Source organism: Chironomus tepperi, unplaced genomic scaffold, assembly GCF_022539635.2.
Source record: "Chironomus tepperi strain 1889 unplaced genomic scaffold, CSIRO-AGI_Ctep_v1 contig_449, whole genome shotgun sequence".
Classification (NCBI taxonomy): domain Eukaryota; kingdom Metazoa; phylum Arthropoda; class Insecta; order Diptera; family Chironomidae; genus Chironomus; species Chironomus tepperi.
The window spans coordinates 846968-869955 of NW_027226571.1; the positions used below are offsets into that span (position 1 = coordinate 846968).

The 22988-nt window shown below is 32.0% G+C and overlaps 6 protein-coding genes and 1 pseudogene across 8 annotated transcripts in view; 2 read left to right on the forward strand and 5 right to left on the reverse strand.

Moving 5' to 3' along the window:
* Positions 1-98: 98 nt before the first annotated feature.
* On the reverse strand, positions 99-6981 carry LOC139098625 (uncharacterized). The gene is made up of 7 exons (XM_070650862.1): positions 6901-6981; positions 6624-6844; positions 2883-6558; positions 1967-2770; positions 1659-1855; positions 639-1159; positions 99-574 (listed from the first exon to the last, which is right to left on the reverse strand). Exons 1-7 carry the CDS (start codon positions 6938-6940, stop codon positions 205-207), a joined length of 5829 nt encoding a protein of 1942 aa, XP_070506963.1. The 5' UTR covers positions 6941-6981; the 3' UTR covers positions 99-204.
* A 241-nt stretch (positions 6982-7222) lies between these two features.
* Positions 7223-9820, reverse strand: LOC139098607 (glutathione S-transferase-like). Its single transcript, XM_070650842.1, has 5 exons — positions 9714-9820; positions 9627-9652; positions 7674-7841; positions 7474-7616; positions 7223-7415 (listed from the first exon to the last, which is right to left on the reverse strand). Exons 1-5 carry the CDS (start codon positions 9818-9820, stop codon positions 7248-7250), a joined length of 612 nt encoding a protein of 203 aa, XP_070506943.1. The 3' UTR covers positions 7223-7247.
* A 1300-nt stretch (positions 9821-11120) lies between these two features.
* LOC139098613 (sn-1-specific diacylglycerol lipase ABHD11-like) lies at positions 11121-12520 on the reverse strand. Its single transcript, XM_070650852.1, has 4 exons — positions 12268-12520; positions 11558-12148; positions 11429-11500; positions 11121-11254 (listed from the first exon to the last, which is right to left on the reverse strand). Exons 1-4 carry the CDS (start codon positions 12435-12437, stop codon positions 11194-11196), a joined length of 894 nt encoding a protein of 297 aa, XP_070506953.1. The 5' UTR covers positions 12438-12520; the 3' UTR covers positions 11121-11193.
* Positions 12521-12905: 385 nt separating this feature from the next.
* Positions 12906-13682, forward strand: LOC139098626 (alpha-ketoglutarate-dependent dioxygenase alkB homolog 6 pseudogene; annotated as a pseudogene).
* A 164-nt stretch (positions 13683-13846) lies between these two features.
* On the reverse strand, positions 13847-15975 carry LOC139098604 (sorting nexin-2-like). Its single transcript, XM_070650836.1, has 4 exons — positions 15791-15975; positions 15433-15587; positions 14478-15366; positions 13847-14347 (listed from the first exon to the last, which is right to left on the reverse strand). The coding sequence occupies exons 1-4, from the start codon at positions 15884-15886 to the stop codon at positions 14144-14146; spliced, it is 1344 nt and encodes a 447-aa protein (XP_070506937.1). The 5' UTR covers positions 15887-15975; the 3' UTR covers positions 13847-14143.
* A 384-nt stretch (positions 15976-16359) lies between these two features.
* On the reverse strand, positions 16360-18404 carry LOC139098608 (guanylate kinase-like). 2 transcript variants are annotated; one of them, XM_070650843.1, is made up of 4 exons: positions 17955-18404; positions 17770-17890; positions 17278-17557; positions 16360-17217 (listed from the first exon to the last, which is right to left on the reverse strand). In XM_070650843.1, the coding sequence occupies exons 2-4, from the start codon at positions 17798-17800 to the stop codon at positions 16824-16826; spliced, it is 705 nt and encodes a 234-aa protein (XP_070506944.1). In that variant the 5' UTR covers positions 17801-17890; positions 17955-18404; the 3' UTR covers positions 16360-16823. The 2 variants fall into 2 exon arrangements, with proteins under 2 accessions (XP_070506944.1, XP_070506945.1); XM_070650844.1 differs by lacking the exon at positions 17770-17890.
* A 960-nt stretch (positions 18405-19364) lies between these two features.
* The window catches only part of LOC139098587 (P-selectin-like), a 63745-nt gene continuing 60121 nt past the window's right edge, over positions 19365-22988 (forward strand). For both annotated transcript variants that reach the window (XM_070650817.1, XM_070650818.1), the window contains exon 1: positions 19365-19839. In XM_070650817.1, the coding sequence (XP_070506918.1) occupies positions 19743-19839 (97 nt within the window). In that variant the 5' untranslated portion in view covers positions 19365-19742. The remainder of the gene's footprint in view (positions 19840-22988) is intronic.

The window sequence follows — 22988 nt, forward strand, 5'->3', positions numbered from 1 at the left end:
AAAGTACGTTAAATAATTACAATTTTATTGGAGCTAGACTCTTTGACTTAATTAACTATCTTAAATAACTAACAGAGAAAACTTAATAAATAACGCGGAATTATCATGCATTTTAACGAATTATATTATTCTTTGGTATCGACCTAAATTGATTATCATTTAAACATTCTTATCAGTAGCTCCGATATCACAGAACATAAATTATTAAGCATAAAGAACGTCTTTCGTCATCGATGTTAAGTTGTACAAACCCGAATCATCTTTATTTTTTAGGGCAAATTCCATAGCGGTTAAATGTTCCCTCAATTTACGATTAAATGATGAATTTTTCAACTTTGCCCTTGATTGTTCACTTTTCGACGAAATGCTCAGCAATGTTTGTAGAATAAATACCTTATCGTCTTTATTTCCATCATCCGATAATATTAAATCTAATGTATGCATAAAATCATCCGATACAAGTGCGACATAACCGAGACTTGCTTTCATTGTTAAATTCCTAATTATTTTCAGTGCTGATGATTTCATTGATTGATTTCCGATACGTACAATACGACATAATAAAGATATTTGTCTGTGGAGAGGAAAATAAAGTTAATTAATATTTTATGGAAATGTTTTTTCAGTTCAATAAATACCCTGGTGTGCATTCAGAGTCTTCATAGCGAGAAAGAGCCTCGAAAAATTCTAGCCATATCTCAGTAACTTCATTCCATGTCGATTTTTTATTTGACTGAATTTGCGGATGCAGCAAGTCAAGCAGTTGAAAGACTTTTGCATTTTTCAATGTTATACGAGCATCGACACAACGACAGCATTTTTTGATCGTATACAATCCATTTTGAATCAATACTAAACTTGAATCTGTATGAGGTATCTTCTGAGTTTCTTTCTGTACTTTTTGTAAGATTCCTTTTATTATCGGCGTTCCATTTATTTCTGCCGAAATACTGAATCTTAGTATATCGAATTGACTGATGTACTGTATTAATTGATAAAAGATATTCAACAAGATTTTATCAGAATCAATCCACGAATAAATATCTGGCAATTGGAAAAACAATGGGATTAGCAGCATCGTTGATTCCTGTACTGCAGGCATATCCCATTCTGAAACAGCTTTTAAATAAATGGATAAGTTTCTTATGGTATACGTACACTGCAAAAATATAAAGGAAGTAATTAATTTATTAGTATATTTGTAAAGAATAATTGATTTAACTATTAAGATTGATTAAAGGAAATTGATTAATAAAAACCAGTAAAAATTCAAATTTTGAGAACCGTTTGCAATTCAAAATTTTGAAAACCGTTAAAAATTTGGAGAATCGTTAATAATTCAAAATTTTGAAAACCGTTAAAAACTCAAAAGTTTACGAATCGTTAAAAATTCAAAATTTTGAATTTTTTGAAAACAGTTACAAATTCAAAAAGCTTAAAGCTTTCTATCCACGAAAATTAGTAATAATTTGAGCCTTTCAAATGACAAAAATATGCCATAAAAAATACAATTAAGGATCGATATTGTCATGTCACAATATTATCATAAACTTAACAATCTTCTAAGAATGTAATAAGAATGTTCAAGGCTATTGCCTAGTTCAAAATTAACGCAAACTTCTATTAAACATTTATGTATTTTCATCACGTAAACTCACCTTCTGAGCGCCATGCTTTTTTACAGCTCCAGAATATGAATTAGTAAGCAAATTGATTGGATTAATAATGAAGCATCCAGATTGTTTAATTATCCATTCTTGAAGTTTTATTTCTACTGAGAAAATTTTGGCTCTGTTGCTCTCATTCAACAAATTTCTTATCAAGACAAATGCCGCCAATCTCATTTGGTAACTCGCTGTGGAATAAGGAATAAACATTGATGATATGGAAATTAAAAACCAAAGGATTAATTTTAATCGCGAGATTAAAATTAAATCCTAGGGTTAAAACTATATGACAGACTTACATTCAGGCTGTTTCAAACTGTCAGCATGATCAAATATCTTCAGAGCTTGAAGCAGGAATAAATCGCTCGTGTGGCGCATTTTATTAAAATAAAAATTCGCAGGATTTGTTCTTCCCGTGCATGGATTTTCCTTAAATTGCTTAATAATTTTACTTTTCACTTTTTCTTCAAAATGCCATTCAAACATACTTGTTAATATGTCATGTTTATTGCTTGAATAGGCATTAAGTAATGTTATAAGGAACCTGATGTAAAAAACAATTTCATTTGGCGGATTTTTCGTACTTAATCCACTTAAAATAGCAAAATTAAATGTCTCGTTGAATGAATTATCATAAATAAAAATCTTTCTGATTTTGTCAATTCCGCTTGATGATGACATGAGTATTAAAAGGATATTAAGGATGTTGTTGTTCATTCTCTTATATTCATTGCACTTTTTTGCTTTGATTGCCTTTTCACTTGTTGGATTTTCTATTCTCATCATTAAGTCGCGCAATCCTTTATCGGATATATTTGTGACAACATCGATGACATGCTCTTGTAATTCATCATATGAATGACACATCAAAATCATATCAAGATTATCCAAGTCATTGTTCAGCACTTTTTCAATCATATTCCTTTGCTTGACTATTTCGGCTACTTCTGGAACCTTATTTTGTATCATTTTCTTAACCATGAAGCTCATTGTGTCATAGCAAATAGGCTTTTGATCGAGTAATTTTGTGATTATTTTCATTTGCTGTTTATTATTTGTTGCTTTTGGTTGATTGCTGATTGATGAATGATCAAGGAAATTGCCTGTTAAAATAACGTAATTTAATAATTTGAAATCGTATTATTCAAAATTTGAATTTTGAAAAACCGTTAAACATTAAATTAATTATTTAAATAAGTATATGATGTACATTACCTATGACCAACGCCAATGACCTCCGTTCATAATTTGATTTGGCATTACCATCAAAAATTCGTTCAAAAACCATGTCCCAAACGGTAAAATTCAATTCGTCCTTAAAACCTTCACAAAATTTATAATAGGAATCTTTGTTTCTTGTTAAATTCGCAATTATTGACCAAATTAAAGCTTTATCGACCTTCTGATTTTCCTTCATCCATAAAAATAATGTTGAATAATCTTCATCGTTAATTTTGAAATTGTATTTTAGAGATGTTAAGGCATCAATTACTGCAAATATTTGATTAATGATGTATGTATTCAGGAATCCAGACTTTTCATTCTTCTTCTTTGCCTTTAAAAATGCTCTCGATGATGAAACGAACTTTCCAAAAATCTCATTCACATACTTCTCATCCAGTTCAATTGGCATAATCCTCAAGACATTTCTTATCAATGTATAAATGACCTTGACTGATGGCACTTTTGTCAAATCGTTCCATGCCTTATCCGTCATAGCTACATCAAAGAGATGCTCACACAATTTTTCAATCAAATTTGACGGAAAGTGAATCTTGTGATGTTTATTAAAGTTAAATATTATTTTATCAATCCAGTCCTTTTTTGATTCACATTCCTTAACAACGGCATTAATGAAGTACAGCATTTGAATGTAGACATTCTCATCAATCTTTTGATTTTGATTTGTTTTCTTGAAGACCAACAGTAAAGGATTATTAATCAGCGTAATTACAACAGTTTCATGTGACATCCACGGTATAAATAAGTTCTGGTAGATTGCGATGCATTTAACAAGCATAGCCTTTTGAACATCACAGTGATCATCAGCATATTGGACATACTTTTTCATACGTTTCATCATTTCCACAGTAAACGACTTTGTGTTCATGCTAGGCATCATCATAAGGCACGAAATTTTACTTAATTGCCGTTCCAAATCACGAACAGTCTTGACAGTTTCAAATACTTTGCTGATATTCGATGTTATGAGACCTACAGTTGTGTCTTCTTTAAATTTGTTGTCCTTTTCAGTCAATACAAGACATTTAGGAAGCTTCAAAGTCTTACTGTTTAATCCTTTGTAATACATATCCGTATCCAAAGTGCTTGACATCAATTTAGATTCTGTATCCTTCTCAAACCAAACAGCTCCAAATGTATATCTCATGTAACTCAATGTTATTTCCTGGATGTCCATATTTTCATTTTGAATTTCCAATGCCTCAAACAGCCACTCCAGTTGTGTCACTTTATTGAAAGGACTTTCTGTCCAATGAACTTCAAACTTGAATGGACAGTGAAGATTATTAAGGAACTTAGGCAATGAAATTGTTTTCTCATTTGTGACAATAAAGTCACTAAATGACAGCAGAAACAGCAATGAACATGTTTGAATTTTAAGTGGAACATCATCTTGGAAGTAGATTAATGTTTTTATCAGGAATTGAAGAACTGATGGCTCATTTGACAGGTAGATACGGAATGATGAGATAGTTACGGCCCATTTGTACAATATATTAATGACTAACTTCCTTATTACTGCATTATTTGGATGTTTCATGTCGAGATTGCCCACAAAATATACCCAAAGATTGTCATTGTGTGATAATTTACAAATATAAGATGAATTCATTTGGACACTAAGTTGCAATAATACAGACTGTAAAAGTTCTTCCTCCTCAATCATCTTTTTTTCTCCAATGATTTTCTTAACTGTCTCATACGATTCGGCACTGAATTTGACATTTTTATCAGGCATCTGCAAATCGCTTACTTGATTATCTTGTAGGATACAAAAATTGTCAGGAACAATTTCAATGAAATCGTGTGTAAATTCAGGAACTTTCAAATTTTCTAATAATTTAATTTTTGCCATTTCACGAGCTTTTTGATGCGTGCAGAACATGAATCTAACGAAAGCTTGATTAAGCTCATAGTCATCAAATCCTGAATGTTCATGAAATACGTCAAACGAAAAGAATCCCAACTTCTGATCAGTCTTGTATAAGCATGGTGCTAATGGCAGGACAGGACGAATCGTTTCCAAAATTCGGACCCAATGATTTGGAAAGACAACTTTGGAACGAAGTAAAGCGAATATAATCAGTTTTGCATGTCTATAAATCGTTTCATTTTCGTCGCAATATCCAAAACAGAGAATTTCGGTGACTATTTCTGTTGTTAAAGGAATTCCAATAATGGCACATAAATCCATATTTTTCAGTTTTTCATCTTGATCTTCTGTCAATTTCTTTTGGACACAACTTCGTGCCATTGCGTATGCTTTTAAGCGAATTGCTGGCACTTCATTGCTTAACAGACGTAAAATAATTTCCTCTGCTGCTGTTTTTAGTTCCTCATTCGTGTTGAACTTATCGGCACATCTTTCAATCGACGAGAACAATATTTGAATTAATTCTTCACTTTTGTGGATTCTTATTGTGTCCAAACATTTTAATCCTGCGACAATGATATTCTCATCAGTAAAAGTTTCCCATTTTTGGAATAAATCCACAACTGGTCTCCATGTTGCATTGATGTTTAGCAATAAATTCATATCTTTATCATCCTTTAGCACTTTAATCCTGTTGTTTTTAATTAAATTATAGATTTGTGGATGAGAATGGCTTAATGTATAATCGAGAAGTGCCAAATCACTTTCAAATTCCCATAAATTATTTTCACTGTATTTTGTAATATTATCCACATTAATCCTCGACACAAAAGCATTGATCAGAAAGATTAGGACGATATAATTAAATCTATAAATATCAGAATTTGGTCCCGATTTTATATAAGCTAAGCGAAATCCACGAACAACTTTTGCCATCATATTAAGCAGCTCATTTAAATAAATATCACAGACATCTTCAGTATTTTCGACCAAATCAACCATATCAAAGAGGATCGTATAAATGGCATTCTGTCTTTGTTGCTGTAACTCCATATGAATATCGAGACAATTATCATTGAAGGTTTCAAAAAAATTTGTAAACATCTGAATGACTTTGTTCATGTGCTTTTTAATTGGCATAAATTGTAATTTCTGCTTCCTTGCCTCAATAAAACGTTCCTTTAGTCCATTAATAATGAATTGTATAAATTTGAGGATTTCAAGTGCATGTTCATTGCATGTTTTTGGCAATATGTCTATAAATGTTTCGAGGACGTTCGGTGGTTGCAGGAAAAATTCAGGTGGATAGTCGCTTATTATTATATACAGGGATTTAAGTATTTTATGGAGAGCAATTTTATCTTGATATAGTAATAACTGTGAATCAATATAATTGAATGTATCCAAATTTTGTCCATCTAAATTGACCCAAAATTCGTATTGCTTATTGTCAATGTCTTCCTTCTCTTCCTTATCACATTTTGAGCTTGTTTGCTTTGTTGGAGAAATCATTAATTTTTGCATTCGATCAATAAATGAATTTTCTGATGGTTCACTGGATGGTATTGGAATGGGAAAGGCTGGATCAATAAATGATCCAGTCTCATTTGCGATATCAACTAATAATCCAGTCTCAAATTTGTTTAAAAGTTCGCCAATTTTTTGCAATTTAGCTAAACTTTCTTCTGGCATTAGAAGACGTGAAATTTTATTCATTTCCTTTTTTAATCTTGCCAATGACATCGTTTTTGTGATGAAATTGAGAAAATCATCTCGCTAGAATAGATCAGATGGATTATAATCAATTGAATTCAAAAGAATTAAAACAATAGAAAACTCACGCTGAAAATCATGATCAGAAGATCGAAAATTTCAACTTCATTTGTGATTGGTTTGAATTGGAACCACCGAATTAAGTGGCGTGTTAAGATATCTAGATTAACTACAGCAAATTCCTCATCAGCATATGGATTTCTGTTCCTTTCTTCCACTAAAATATTGTTTTTCATAATTGATGTGATTTCCTTAAGAGCATTTTGGCGCGTTTCTAGTTTTGGATCGTCTGTAATCGAATTAATTTCATATGCATTCAATGTAATATAGTATAATTATACTTACTAAGCCGCTCTAAAGCATGAGAATCGATAAAAAACTTCATTTTAATAAATTAAATACTTTTCATTTGTTAATTGTGTAAAATTTTCCGCTAAAATATTTGAATTCGAATTCAAATTTATTTCGACCGTTAGAACCGTTTCATCTCAATCGGTTTAAAATTAAATTCAACACGTGAAAAATCGGTTTTTAACGGAAATTTTATAGAATTTTAAAGCATTTTATTTGGTTCCATTCAAATTTTTACATATTTCTGACAAAATTAGCTATAGTCCATCGAATGTTATAAAAAGTTATTTGTGTAAAAAATATTTTTGGCTGAATTTACATTAATATTGTTGTTCCTCTTTTTATACCTCTGTGACTGGTCTTTGTGCAATATATTTCTGAATATTCTCATTTGAGAGAACATTGTCGACGACTTGTCTCAAATTTGGGAAGTTTTCAAGCAAATCGAGTTTTGTCAAGTAGTTCAAATAGTCAATGATTCCGGCAAAGTAGATGTCAGCCCAGGTTGTCTGTAAAGATTGAGGATGTTAAGTGAAGTAAGAGTATGAGGATATTGGTGTGACTTACTCTATTTAATACTAAATGTCCACCATTTTCTTTGGCAACAACATTCATTTTAGTAAGATAGAATGGGATAACTTCTTGTGTCAAAGTGATCATCTTCTTCTCCTTAACAGCATCATCAGGCTCGTATGAAACAATGGCGATCTCTGTAATGACACATCAAGCATTAATAAGGTACAATAAACAGCATATCCAGCTCATACTTAGACGGAACTCATTGATGGTGTCAACAAGAGCATCAATTTGTAAATCCTCAAAAGCATCCTTTCCAGCAACACCAATTTGCTTGGCAATGTAACGACACATGGCAAGACTTTGATGTACACGCTTTCCATCAACTTCCAATACAGGCATTTGTCCCATTGGCATAGCTAACATATTTTATAGGTTTCAAAATTAATTAAATAAAACTACGTAAAATTTTTCTTGTTTTAATTGCATTAACTATCAATATTAGATCCATCAAAGCTCGCATTTTTGTGTGGCTTAATGTCTGAGAATATTTCATGAGAGTTTTGTTGAGAATACAGCAGAATAGACACAAAACAGTAAACAAAAATGAATAAAAGAAATTAATTGAAAAATTAATACTTAATTTTTAAAGGTACAACGATGATGGTCCAATTGATTGGCTGTAAAAATAGAACTGGTTAATTAAAGAGGATTTTGTTTATAATTCTTATAATTCCGGCTTTAGTAACAAATCAAATCTAAAAAAGTGTAAAAATTGTCATAGATTAGTGTCATTTTTTAAATATCAGTTTGTGGTCTCTTGCTAATCCAGTCTTGAACTGCACTTTGTCCAATAACATTGTCGACGACTTTTCTCAAATTCTCATGATTGGCTGTAAGATCTTGCTTAGCCAAATAATTGAGATAGTCGATGATTCCAGCGAAATAAAAGTCGGCCCATGTAAGCTGAAATAAGAAGTTCCATAAATTAGCATTGGATGAGATTGATATGTACAGTATATACTCGTCCAAGTGCTAAAAATCCACCATTATCTCTTGCAATGTCGTCCAATTTCTCGAGATAGAATGGAATAACTTCATTATTGAGTGTGACAAGCTTCTTCTCCTTAACTTCATCATCAGGCTCGTAGGATACGACGGCAATTTCTAAAATGTCAGACATATGATCATCAAATTGTTTGAGGGTAATTATGACTTGCTTTGATCATCTTCTAAGGAGTTGTGAGTCATTTTAGGGATATTAGAGAAATTTTTAATCCGAGGATTTAGTTAATCCGAACTTTAAATCCGAGGATTAATTTAATCCAAACTTTGAATTCAAGAATTTAATGAATTTCAAATTCAATTCTGTGTTTTGGGAAGTTGAAAGCCTGAAAAGATTGACTCCACATCAGGTTCCCTAACTAGACCCACAAATGCACATCCCAACAGACGATCAAATCACAATCAATAAAATTCCATTAAATGCGTACTCAAACGGAAGTCGTTGACAGTATCAGCAACTGTATCAATTTGTAAATTCTCCCAGTCATCATTTCCAGCAAGATTGATAGCTCTTGCAATAAAGCGACAGCATGCAAGCGATTGATTAACTTTCTTTCCATCGACTTCCAAGCATGGCAATTGATTCATTGGCATACCTTAATTATGGATAAGCAGTCAGAGAAGAGAGAAAGAGGGAAATAAGAATAAGATGGAAAAAGAAAGGAACTTCCATCGAATTTTAAAATAAAAGTTATGTTGAATAAAGCTAGCAACTGTCATGAAATATTCTCATTCGCCATATGTAGATGCACACACCTACATCAATTGATGTACTCAATTTAGGCAGGTCGAAAAAATTTGTAAAATTTGAGCTTTGCGTATATGCGATAAAAATAGATAATTACAATCATTTGACTTCAATTGAAATAAAAAAGCGGAATTAGCAGTAAGATTATCACAAAAGTTATTTTAAGTCACTGCAAAAATAAGAAGTAAAAATAGTTAGTCACAAATAGGTGATGTAGATTCTCTTTTTTTTTTTTGAGGGGGATCCAATTTTAGACATGTAAGACAAGCTGATTGATTAATGGATTAATTACTTTGTAAGCAATTACATTACTTCTTTTGAGACCAAAACTAATTAAATGTGGACAAGGCTCAATTAAAATTCGGGATCAGAAGTGATTTATTGGACTTACTAGGCTTCAATGCTGGCCAGTCATTCCTTAACAATTTAAAATTAAACTTAGGATCTTTTATTTAAATGTTTATGACGTCGTACTCACCTGGAAATACGGACATCCTCAAATGGCAAGTTTCCATATGAAAGCAAGAAGCGAAGTGGCTCACCCAATGCCTTAACGTTGAAATAGAATACTTTATATTCTGGCATTATCTGCAAATTTATTATTTATATTTAATTAAACTAACTTATTAACTTCCACGCATAGCGTGTATTTATTATGCTTTTTTTGTAGTGCCGTGAGCATTGTTGGAATCAGAGTTGGAATCTGTGACATATCAACTGTTGAGAGGTAGATTTCTTTGGTGTGTCAAAGTCCTGATCTGTTGCAGGTTTCACATTTCGACAACTATTTTGTCTGTAACAGGCGTGACTGTCACATGCGTCGCTTGTAACACAAAATGTAACGGCACATGTGTCTAACATGAGATGCGTGAGACACATGTCGTGTGCGACTCACAGTGAGACATATGTTATTCGTTACCTGTTGTGCTACATGCGACACATGTGTCAGGTAATTCTTAAATACATCCTATCACATTAACCAGTTACACGTCCCTATCGATTGTTGCGATTTTGAATTTAATCCTCATTAAAATTCTATGGATATACTAAACAGTTCGACCCTTTCATTAGTACTATGAATAAATTCTAAGGATTATATGACAATATAACCATGTCACTCAAACATTATTATGTTGAGGAAGGTGCAATGGCACATTTCGACCCAAGCATTATATGATGTTTCAATGGCTGCCTCATAGTAGGCTGTCAATCATTCTAGATCTTTAGACAGTTAAATGATAGAATAGATTTGACAAAAAATAGCCATGATGTGCAATTCAGGTGAATCCCTTTCATAAAATGATATGGCATGTGCAATGTTCAGACAGTCTTTGACATGAATCACTTCCGTGTTATGTGTGTTACATGCTTTCCGCATTCTTTACGATTGGTGTCACAAGAGTCGATTGATTTCTTCTTAATCAAAGATATTCTCAATAAATCAGGTCAGTTATAGAAACCAACCCCAAATCTTCACAAAACAGGAACAGCATGTAATGACTCATCTATTGCCTAACCACTCAGATTTTCTCACAACATGATCGTCTCGATATCCTCGATTCCACTCTGCTCCGACACAACAATTTTCTTCTTAATAAACCATTGATCGACAACATCATAAAGCTTATCATTTTATCACACATTCTCATATCCTTACTTCAAAATTGATGTTACGAAATCACCCTAAAAAATAATTTTTTCACAAAAATTTAAAGGACCGAATTTCCAATTTCAGCCGAACAGAACGAGACTCAACAGCCGACTAAATTAAATTTAGTCAATTAAATTTTAAAATTAATTAAATTGATGCAGGCTGTGCATAAATAAATCCGATAGTTTCCGAAAGAGATGAAAAAGCCTTTCGAATTTTAGATTAGTTCTCAATTTTTGCTAATTAATTTAGTGCGAGTTAGATCTTTATTTCTCTATTTACATGTTTTATTTTACAGTCTATAATCTCATTTGTTCAGAAAATTAATGACTAAGTTAAGGAACTCTTCGCTTTTCTCCGCATGCACCCTGTAGAATAAAATGTAGGAATTAGAATTGATTTCAGCTATTAGCAGTTGTATTCCGATGGGAACAAGTTTTTCATGGCAGCCACATAGCATGCAAGTGACAATTTCCATACTAACTGCCACATGACAACCATTGACCTGCAATGAATAATTTGTGTCAATCAGGCATGCTTACCAATGACCAGCATCTAAAAATTCAATCGATGACTTCGGGAAGAGCTTCTCTATTGCAGGCTTATCTGCTGGTCTAAATTAAAAACATTTAAGCTACTTCAGTGCCAAGAATTAAATCCAACAAACTTACTTCAAATAATCAGATTTAGATCCTCCAATGAAAAGTGTCGGTCCATCAAAATGCATTCCTTCCGTTGATGGAAATTGAGCTACGCCAGTTAGGAAGCATCTATCTAATGTCTCTAAATTAATTCGCCATGTAAAGTTTCCAGTTTCGTCTCTAATTAAGTTAGTGATTAGAAAATCTCTTAGTGACTTTTCGCTAATTATTTCACTTAATTTCTTATCAGCTAAAGCACGAGCTTGTTGAATAGTATTTTGACTATCAATTTTTAATGACTGCATAGCATGTATAAATAAAGGTATATTGCTTTGAGTAGTTCCAATACGTCCAACTGGTGAAATATCAACAACGATGAGTTTCTCAATTAAATAAGGATATTTTAAAGCAAGGTACATGACAGCTCTGCCGCCCATTGAATGACCTAAAACGGAAGCTTTAGCCAGTTCGTTCTCCTCAATAAATTCTCTAATATCTTCTGCCATTAATTCATAATTATGATTTTGAGTATGTTCCGTTTCTCCATGATTTCTAGCATCTATAGCAAAAATCTTCCTTTTGGGATTTGTTTTTTGAGCAAACGCTTTACAAAGGCTATTCCTGTATGTGTAGAAATAAAATACAGATTAGAAGTTGTTATGCAATTTTTTCACTATAACTATTTGCACATTTCTTTAGTTTTTCACTATCACAAACACATTCTTGCATGCACAACTTACCAGTTTGACTTACTGCCGAATAATCCGTGAAGTACAATAAGGCTTTTATCAGTATTATCATCTTTTTGATACTTATTAAACGCGAGAGGAACTGCACTATAACTTCTAATAATATGTGATGATTTTTGACAAGAACGGAATAAAATAGAACTTATATATCTTGATAACATCTTAGATAAATTAAACTAGCTTATATAATTAATTAACAGCATAAAACTTCATACAAGAAAATTTGCACAAATAACTGGTTTGTTTATAAACAACAAACTGATTAGGGGGAAGTTGTGTTTAAAAGCTGATTCGTTTACAGTTTTTCAACAATGTATGAGCTATGACAATCACTTTGACTGCTAAATAACTTGTTAATTAATTAATTAATGTTTGAAAGACCAGAAAACTCACGTTTTGAAAAACTCTGAAAAAATATTCGTTAAAATTTGAATTTTTGTAGAAAAATGTAATAAAATTTGAAAGTTTGAAAACGGTTGAATTGGTTTTGCTCTGTTTTCAAAATTTTCAACAAGTTTTCATTGATTTTAACTAAATTTAATGTCATTTAGTGCTAATTCAGGAACTACTTCTGTTTAGTCGCTTAAAGCTATAATATTTTTGACTTTTCAAACTTGTTCAGTTTTCTGTTTTGTGATAAATTAAGAAAAACAAATAATTAATTAGTTTACATATCAAAATGCTCAATTTAGAAGACTATAAACTAGATTGTCTACCAGACACATGTTATTACATTCCAAATTTCATCACTGAAGCAGAGGAAAAGCTCTTACTACATGAGATTTATAAAACACCGGTAATTTAACATAAATTTTGTTCTTTAACATCCATAAAACCTTTAATTGTAGCTCTGTAAATGGACACAACTGTCACATAGACGTCTTATGAACATTGGTGGAGTTCCGACAAGTAAAGGAATGATTGCTGAAACAATCCCAAACTATTTACAAAATTATGTTGATCGAATTAATGAAATTAACATTTTTCCACCAAATTGTCATGCAAATCACATATTATTGAATGAATATAAAGCTGGTGAAGGAATCATGTCACATTTTGATGGACCAATGTTCTTTCCAACGATATCTACACTGTCGATCGGCTCACATTGTGTCCTGGAATTCAATAAACCACCAAAAGAAGACGAAAAGTATGAAATTGTTAAGGAACTTAAAGTTTTTGTTGAGCCTAGAAGCTTATTGATCCTGAAAGACAATATGTACACCGATTACATGCATAGCATTAGTGAGATAAAAGAAGATGACCTACATGATCCATTAATTAAAAATTTAGACAAATGTGACCAGTTCAATGACATGAAAATGTTGGAACGGACAACGAGGATCTCATTGACTATAAGGCATGTACCAAAAACATCAAAAATGAAACTAAAATTCTTTAAATAACATCTTAAATGTGTGATTAAATCATATATTTTTTGTAATTTAAACATTTTAAATTTGTTTTTCATATAAAGTATCAATATTTCGATATTAATTTTAATTTTAATATACTTTTTTTGTTTCATTCACTTTTCTCATCCGGAAAATTTATAAAAATGTGACATAAACGGATATACATAACACAAGAGAATACGTAAGAGATATCAAAAATAACAATTTTGGAATGATTCCATTTTTAAATATATTGCGAATATTTATGACAAAAAATTGATATCGACGATACCAAAAGAAAGGGAATTAATAGGGATAATAGACATAAAGCCTCACTGACAGAACATATAATTTGTTTTTATGTTTGAAATGATTATAAAGTTAACAGAGACATCAGATGAAGCTTGACAAATATAAGCTCAAACTGTTAAATAGACTTTATCTTCGGATTCATCAATATTTTTATGATAATTTCATGCAATTTCTTTCGCTGCTGGAATATAGCCCTCCCAATATTTAAGGATTTGTTTCTGGAACACCATTTGATCTTGAAGATATTTGACGATTGTTGCTTTAAAGTCTTTTGCACGATTTAATTCAAATCTCTCAACTTCTCGCTTAATTTCGGCAGAAATATCCTCGAATTCCTTCTGACAGCGCTGAACTTTGGCTTCCCACTAGAAAAAATCAAAAATTATTTCAATTGAAGATTTTTAAAAAATAACGACATTTAATTTTTTGAAAAAAAAATCTTTCAAAATTTTGAAAAATAATTTAAAATCAGAAAATCCGTTAATTGAAACTCACCTCTTCGACCTCTTTTTGGGCTGGTTCCAGCTTATCGTTGCGTTGACTTAATTCTATTTTAGCTTTATTTTCTCGTTTCTTTGTCAGTTGAATTTGGGCATGTTGCCAATTCTGAAATACTTTTACACGTTCATGAAAGACGTCTTTAATAGCGCCAAGAAGTCCAATATAGTCCTTAATCATTTCGGAAAGAATATAAAAGTCAGAGTTAGACTGCTCAGATCGTAAAATTTCAATTTTTTCCTCAATGTCAGCAAGTTGAGATAAGGCTTTTGAGAGACCGACATGTTCCTCACATGTACTTAGCATTGCTGCCGATTTTGCAACATTACCAGTTAAATGAGCCAATTCTTGTCGATGAACAACGAGTGATTTCACAGCAATATGTAACTTTTGATACTGAGTATCGAGTGTATCGATTTCGGCAATTTTATCAGCAAACCATACATCATTTTCGTCCATCTTATATGTTATTTTGTTCACAGTTTCGCCAACTTTATTGAATAATCGCATCACACCAGCACCACTTAATGCAGCTGTGTTTGTTGCTCGTGGCAAATCCTGTTCACTTTCGAGAAAATTGATGAAATTCTCATCAAATCGAAGTGTTGGATGTGCTGAAATACGATTTAAAAATCGCTCAAGACTAGCACGACGATTCTCAACCCATTCCTGTCCATTATTTGTTCCTGACTCGGCATTTTGTTGACTTCCCATTTTCACTTTAGTTGCACCAAGAATGTTTTTAGATGGTGCTGGTGGAATTATAAAGCCAGCACGAAGATAACGCTCAACAAGTTGTTCGTGTAACCCCAAAAAATCACTAAATCTTCTATTTACAATCGATTGTCTCCGTTTAAACTTAGTCATATTAGTCTTCGTTACGATTCTAGAATGAATAAAATGTATTACTTAATAAATTAAATTTTAATTCAATTAGATGGATATTCCTTACTTGTAAACTAAATAGCTATTCATTCCATCACCCATTTTTTGTGGCTCGTCCACAGTAATTTCAATAGAATGTCCATCAGTTTCTCTTTCATCTGATGTTGTTATGACGTCTTCCATTATAGCTGGATCTTTTGGCGATGATAAGACATCATTGCTCTAAATAAGTAAAACAAAAGCAGTAAAAATACACTTATTATTAATGTATATGCACAATTAAATAACATGTACGCAATTTTAAGCTTGGTTTAAGTTCTATTGATAATAGTGATTTTTCAGAACACGAAAGATAAGCGCTATGAGTAATAACAATAAAAGAAAGTAAAGGAACAATATTTCTTTTTTTCACCCAAAATAAGTACCTGAATAGCAGATTTAAAGATATCTGTATCGTCATTTGGTGAGCTTATATCTACATTATCCATATGATCAAAAAGAGGCGGAAGTGTTGACTCCATTTTCAGTAGTTTTCACTTTTTTTAGACTTAATTAAACACGAAAAAATATTGTTCTTTGAATTATTTTCTACAGCAGTGAATCTCAACTTGTTTTACGCGGTACGTGAAAGTTTCGTACCCAGCTTATTTTGTTTTGAGATTTAAATTAGTTTCTTATTGAGGATTATTGCACTTAATAGATGTAATAAATTAGAATTAAAGGAATATTTGCTTAAGTTATGAAGCAGCACAAAGTCAGATTAATACTAAAGGCTAGTGAAGTACAGAAAAAGATTGAGCAGCCCTTGACTAAAAATTAACGAAACTATTTTGTGCGGGAAATTCAAATTTTCTGATGTCGTTAATTTGCTGATTCATGTACCGGCATAATTGTATTAAAATTAAGCGCATCTAATATGCTGGTTGTATTGTTTTGGATATATTCTATTAAAAGACTATCCAGGAAGTTGAAAATCAATACAGAAATGGATATAAATTCGTTAAATTCATTTATTATTGTAAATTTGATCTAATATTACACAAACAGCACAATATAACATGAACAATAACACTATGTCTCTAAAAAAATCCTTCTATTATTCTTTCGAACATCAACGGAATGCATCATGCAAAAGCGTAAAATCGATATGAATCATGAACATTTTTTCTAGAGGATATAACAGGACATACACTTAATTGTAGCTATATAAAAGGAGGTTTAGAATCTAACGATTTGGCAATTAGTTTATAGGGTAAGTTAGCCCTAACAGGCAAAGAGTATGCTTTCATATTACAGAAAGACCACTGAGGTACCTAAAAACGGTATCTTTGCCTGCTAGGGTAGGATTAGTTTAATTCAATCAATAAAAAATCCAGGTTCCTTGTAAATTTTCTTGTAGGTAAGTGTCAAATACATAAAATATTAAAAATATTACATCGTATTAAAATTGATACATGGTTAATCATGAAGGAAGTCACTGTCACTAAGTGGTCTTCGATCCAAACAAATTTTATTGCCTTCTGCTATTTGTCTTTCGATTAGACTTAATACGTAATCACGTAATTTATGGTAAGCTTCTTTGAGATTATTGTTATGGACGATCAAGTCAAAATTTCCAGGTGTTAATCCATACTCAAGTTCGATTCTGGCAGTATTTAGACGTTTCTCGAGACTTTCTTCTGTTTCTGTATTTCTGGCTCTCAATCGCCTTTCAAGTTCCTCAATGGATGGTGGTTCCACAAAGATGAAGATAGCATTGAGGTGGGAATTTTTGACCTGCTTAACACCTTCGATTTCTATGTCCAAAACACAAATCTTTCCATGACTTTGAACTTTTTCAATGGCTTTTTTGCTAAAAATAGAAATTAATTGTAAGTCACGATTTTGGTGACCAATTTTGATAATTTATTACCTTGTTCCGTAAATATTTCCACTGAATACAGCTGTTTCTATAAATTCACCTTTCTCGATTTCTGCCTTCATTTCCTCAGCACCAACAAAATTGTAATGAACACCATCTTCTTCTCCTTGACGTGGCTTTCTTGTTGTATGTGAAACGGAAAATCCAAAAGTATTTGGAAATTCTTTAAATAATCGCTTCAATAAAGTACTCTTCCCACTTCCAGACGGTCCACAAATAACTAAAGGCTGAATTCCTTTCGAAACCATTCTTCCGCCAAGCGACGAAATTGCTATTTGCGATGAAAAGAAGAAAACGTAATTAGATTTAATTTGCACAAATTTTTTTAATATTTTCTAAGCTGTTTTATGCTAATGACTTGACGTTCAGGAACAAATGGAATGAATGAATGAAACTGACCAAACAACTTTATAGACATTATTCAATAGACATGTTCTGGCTATAAAATTGATATTTACAGGCACGATTTGTAAATATAATTACCTCTTGAAATCAATATAGTTAATGAAAGCATTTTATCTGATAATATTGATTATAAATTGAAATGTTGCGTGATGATTATGGCCAAAATTCTATTCTATGAATTTTTCAATTTTTTTAGTCACTTCACAGGAAAAGACACAGGATATGAGTAATTATTAGGTACAGGATTATTCAAACATAATTACCTGAGTGTTTAAAACAATATTAATTAAATGAAATAATAATAATCCACAAATTGACGGTAAATTAAATTAATTTTTCAGGTCTTTCAAGTTCTCTTAAATATTTTCCACTTTTTCTTAAAATAATTCAACGTCAAGGTCAACGGACAATATCTTCTAGTGCCTCGGTCTGTAGACTATGTTATTTTCACTTAATGTAGCACGTTTTCTTAATTTACGTAGAGATTTTCACAATTTTCAATTTCTTTAGGAAAAATTATTTTTGATGACAAAGAAATTTTCAAGCAAATTAGCAAGTTTTGGCGATTCCTTTTGTCAATTTATATGCCAGCAGCCTTTTATAAGTATATATGATGCCGTTTTATATTTTTTAATGATCCAAATCCTTTAATTCACAAAATTCATGCTTAATTTGGGTTATTTTAGTTTTTGTTGATTTTCCCGCTTTCAACCTCGTTGTTTTGTTTGAATTTTAAAAAACCGTTGATGTTTTTCACCACAATCTTACCACAAACGACACGTGTTTGAAATGAATTGGTTGATTTATTAAAAAAAATTATTTAAATTATTGAAGAAAGCATGTGAACTTTGATTAAATTAATTTGTTAGGCAATATTAAAGACTGATTCTGGAAATTTCATATTGTGGGGTTTTAAAGATTTTTGTTTCGCCAAAAAATGTATGGAAATCATTTAGCAGCGAAAAAATCAATAGTGGCGTGGTGGTTAGAGAGTAAGTCTACAGATCGATTCGACCAGGATTCAATCTCAGGGAAAATCTAGCCGGATTTGGTTGCTTATTTGCTGTAGCTGTAGTTAGGTACATTGCATAGGATGGTAAGAGAGTTGGTATTGGATATTTGGGAGACGTGCTACATTTTGCAACCGGAAGTCAGTGATATATCCAGCTTCAGACGTCAACTAAGAAAGGCTATCAATCACAGTTGATCTGTACGGCCAGCAAATGAAATAAGTAAGTGATGTATGACAAAACCAATGAAATCATGTTGAGCGTAATGTACCGAATGAAGTTAGCTCCAAATAACTTTTTGTTAATTCAAATATTTTTCTCAATTCTCTTAACAGTAGAGCGATGATCAGGCATTTAAGTCTATTAATTATTTCGTTCTGTGACTCAACTGTTGTGGATTGATATAAGCACAATCTTAAGAAGATCATCAAATTTTGATTATTGAAATTTGGTCAATTTCCCACTGATAAATCAACTTTTAGAGAAAAAAGCAGTTTAAAGCTCAAAACGTATGCTCCGAAAGCGTGAGAAGAAAAACAAACTGCTTTATGCTGCACACAGCAGACAACAAAAAAATTGAGAGAAGTTGAGCAGAAGTAAAAGAAATGTTAAACAACAAAACCTATTTTATTATTAATTCTCCAGTATAGTTTGTGCTGTCGCGGAGAGTAAACGGTCTTTAAGCATTCAACTCCGGTATATTGTCGCTAGAATGTGGGTGAAATGAATAAATAAAGAAATAAAGCAAAAACAAGTTCTTGTGTGACAAAAAAATTTGAAGAAAAAAAAAATCACCTGAAAGAGCTTAAAAGTGAAGGAATTTGAAGCTCGTGCCTTAAAAAAAGGGAAAGGAATGAAAATTAATGAGGATGAAAATTTAACCAAGTGCTATTAATAAAAAAAATGATCATCATTAAAAAGTTGTTTTAGGGCAGTTACAAAGAAAGAGTTTTATACACAAGAAATTACAGCAATAAAAGAATCGGTGGCGGCTGTGCTTGATTATCTGTTAAAGTTATATACCTAAAAAAAATAGTGAAAATGATTTCACAAAATATCAAACAAAAGCTTAAAATGCAAGGTGTTTTAAAACTTTGGATTACATTTAGTCTATATTTTGTTGGATTTAATTGTCAAGGTAAGCATCAAGACATTCCATTTCGACGTTAGTTGCACATTCGAAATGCTTGAGTGGGAAACAATTTTTTTTTTATTTTTCTGTTCTCGTTTCCTTTTGTTATACTTTTTATTTTTTTTTGCCATGCCTGGCCATGGTAAAGATACTTATAACAACAAAAAGACATAAAAAAATATCCAGAAAAAGAATTTTTAATTAAAATTCTCATTACACGATTATATGAAGGACCCAGCGGCGTAACAAGTCTTTCAGGTGCTGTTTAACTTCTTTTTGTTGGAAATCATTCAGTCAATGATTTGATGAGATGGGTTCTGAGGGGTTTATGGGGATGTATTAACATTTTGTAGTTAGGGTTCGAATCCGGGATTGAAAACCCTACTTGTGATAAAATAACAGACGGGAAGTTGAAATGTCCAATTTTTAATGGACATTAAAAATGTCCAAATTCTGAGAGTTCTTCAAATTTTATGTCTTTTACTTGACATCTTCGAGACACATCAAGTCAAAGTTTTATCAATGGACTAATACTCTGAAGGCTTCCTCATCTTCTTACTTACTTCCCCCGTCGAACAGATCAACTGTGGCCTCTCTTGGCGTCAGACGTTGGCTATGCTAAACTATCTCTTTCAATAGCCTCTTTCCAAAAGTCCTTTGGCTGCCTTCGTGACAAATGACAGATGATTCTTTTCCGAGATTCCTTCCGAATGGCTGCTAAATGAAGGATTTCGCCACCTGGGTACAGCGATCTATAACTATAATATTTATAGGTTTAGTTCTTTTTGAAATTCAAATTGTCCATCGACTAACTGCAGGGCGCCAAACTGGAAGCTATTAGGAGCATTTTAAGGAGGCAGGGTCACACTTCCTCCTTTTTTAAAAAATAGCTCCAAAATTCCTCTAATTTTTCCCCCTGATTTTTTCAAAATTTTGAAACTCCTTTTTATTCCTGGCTAATTCTCTGGTTCCAATAACTCCCAACCTTCAATAAACCTAAACCCAGTTAACAGCCCTGCTCATACCTTCAAAAGAATCTAGAATTTAAAAAAATTCTACTAAAAATATTTTTATTTCAATTTAATTAAACCGCATACACACATGAACAGCATACGCAACCTTGAACAGTAAAGCATGCAGTTGTGGCTAAAAATAAAATTATTTTTAGAAACATGTCTCTGTAAGTACTTAGTTACCGCTGAGCAATTACTTTTTTCACTCTTTAAATTGTTTAATGGAAATTCAACAGCAACAAATTCGACTCGGTCAGTAAAACATAAATTCTGAATTTTTCATGCGGCAGACAATGGATATAAAAAAATATTTTCCTTCCACTCTTTTGTCTGATCTTATTCACACTCAGCATAAATATTATTGAATACAAGCAGGCAGATATTCTTGAAAGTCTTTAAAAGTAGCTATTCGGAACAAACGTCAATAAGCGTTATGGGAAATTCTTTGAATTAGATTTTTTTTTTTTTGCTTTAACTGGTTTAGTTTATGAGGTTTTGGGTTAGAATGCGCTAGTATGCTTATTTTGCATTTAATTTTTTGTTCAAATGTTAACCTTTAAATAATTTCAAGGAACTTAATTGCAAAGCTTAGTCAATTAATACATGCAGTCATTTCTTAATATTTGCTATTACTTGCTCGAATTTAATTTTTACAGAAACTGCCATGCAACCATATGACTGCCACCATATGACTCATGAATATTCATGGAAATTCCTTTAAATTATGAGCATCAATTTTGCAAATAATTGGGTAATTTCTGTAACTTTTTGTAAAAGCTTTATGTTGAAAACATAAAGACGAAGGATGATTTTTGTAAAGAAACAACACAAATGAAGAAGGCTCCTAAGCCTCTTTTATTAGCACCAAATGGAAAATTGCCTAAATTAATGGCCGTATTACGCTCATTTAATTACAGAAAATTGGACTGTCAACACGACAGACATTTCTATGTCACATGACAGTCACTGGGTCGTCACGTGACAGTTACTTAGACTTCACACGACTGCCATTTGGTCGTCACATGACTGTCACTTCGATGTCACATGACAACCACTTGGACGTCACATGACAGTCACTTAGACGCCATTCTTCATTTGTTACACTCGAAATGGAAAGCTTCAAGGTTTTCAATATTTTCTGTCACAACTTCAAATCCGTCCAATTTCTCTCAAAACACTCGCTACTAATAGAAGTTCAGGTAGATTCAGCCTGACTCCGTAAAACATTCAAATCAACTCTGAGTTCCGTTTAATACCAAATTAGTTTTGACTTCTCGCTCACCTGTAGAATGTTCCATATGCGAGCACACAAATTTGTTCCAGGACACAATAAAATAATTCATAATAGCAAAAAAAAAAAATCTGAAGCGAGTATAAAATCGTGATTGCAATTGACCCTGGTGCTACATATTTCAAGATATTCAGAAAAGGCAATTTTACACTCGAATCGATCCGTTTTGATCACGAGCAGTTTCACATTACAACGATCTTTACTTAAAGTCACATTTATTGTTGAATAATCATCTCTTTTCCATTTGTCTTACTGACATGGTATGAACTAATCGAAAAGATTGACTGCTCGATGTGCGAGGGTATTTAAATTAGAAAACAAAAAGTCATTAACCCAGTGTGATGTCATGACAAAAATAAAAAGTGCATAACAATAATAAATAATATAAAGTAATTGAATGCGTGTTTAAGTTTAAAATCATCGAACCGTACCCAAAGTTCTCAGATTCTCAGACAGACAATTGAAAAAATTTCATTTTCAAAATCATCGTGCGCGCAAATCATAAAAATAAAATTATTTAACATTAAACAAACACATATATATGTGGATGTGGAAGCATCATAGAAGAATAACACAAAATTAGTGGCTGATTATTCATCAAGTCAGCCACTTTAATTGCATGATTTTCACATTAAATTTGTGTTTTTTTCATCAAAATGCTGGATTTTTGTGGTCGTTTGGAAATGACGTTGATGTCTCTTTATGGACTGTAGTCTCTGATGTTGTTTTATGCTAAGTCTGTCATGTGAAGTGTTCTGCATGCTTTTTGCACGACGGCACACCTTGGTTTATCTCGAAAGACGGTTCATGGCATTTTAAGTTTGAAAAACAGCCACTTGGCTTTAGTTTGA

Excerpts from the sequence above, each read along its gene's own strand:
- LOC139098625 (XM_070650862.1), bottom strand. The coding sequence starts at position 6,940 with ATGAAGTTTTTTATCGATTCTCATGCTTTAGAGCGGCTTA. Across the intron at positions 6,559-6,623 it reads TTCTGATCATGATTTTCAGC|CGAGATGATTTTCTCAATTT; the intron begins GTGAGTTTTCTA and ends GATCTATTCTAG. Across the intron at positions 2,771-2,882 it reads GTCATTGGCGTTGGTCATAG|GCAATTTCCTTGATCATTCA; the intron begins GTAATGTACATC and ends TTATTTTAACAG.
- LOC139098607 (XM_070650842.1), bottom strand. The coding sequence starts at position 9,820 with ATGCCAGAATATAAAGTATTCTATTTCAACGTTAAGGCATTGGGTGAG. Across the intron at positions 7,842-9,626 it reads CTGGCCAGCATTGAAGCCTA|CTATGCCAATGGGACAAATG; the intron begins GTAAGTCCAATA and ends AAAATATGTTAG. Across the intron at positions 7,617-7,673 it reads CATCAATGAGTTCCGTCTAA|AGATCGCCATTGTTTCATAC; the intron begins GTATGAGCTGGA and ends GTGTCATTACAG.
- LOC139098613 (XM_070650852.1), bottom strand. The coding sequence starts at position 12,437 with ATGTTATCAAGATATATAAGTTCTATTTTATTCCGTTCTTGTCAAAAA. Across the intron at positions 12,149-12,267 it reads TTCGGCAGTAAGTCAAACTG|GAATAGCCTTTGTAAAGCGT; the intron begins GTAAGTTGTGCA and ends CTACACATACAG. Across the intron at positions 11,501-11,557 it reads TCTAAATCTGATTATTTGAA|ACCAGCAGATAAGCCTGCAA; the intron begins GTAAGTTTGTTG and ends TTTTTAATTTAG.
- LOC139098604 (XM_070650836.1), bottom strand. The coding sequence starts at position 15,886 with ATGGAGTCAACACTTCCGCCTCTTTTTGATCATATGGATAATGTAGAT. Across the intron at positions 15,588-15,790 it reads TCTTTAAATCTGCTATTCAG|AGCAATGATGTCTTATCATC; the intron begins GTACTTATTTTG and ends TTACTTATTTAG. Across the intron at positions 14,348-14,477 it reads CCCAAAAAGAGGTCGAAGAG|TGGGAAGCCAAAGTTCAGCG; the intron begins GTGAGTTTCAAT and ends GATTTTTTCTAG.
- LOC139098608 (XM_070650843.1), bottom strand. The coding sequence starts at position 17,800 with ATGCTTTCATTAACTATATTGATTTCAAGAG. Across the intron at positions 17,558-17,769 it reads AACTATATTGATTTCAAGAG|CAATTTCGTCGCTTGGCGGA; the intron begins GTAATTATATTT and ends CATCGCAAATAG. Across the intron at positions 17,218-17,277 it reads GGAAATATTTACGGAACAAG|CAAAAAAGCCATTGAAAAAG; the intron begins GTAATAAATTAT and ends TTCTATTTTTAG.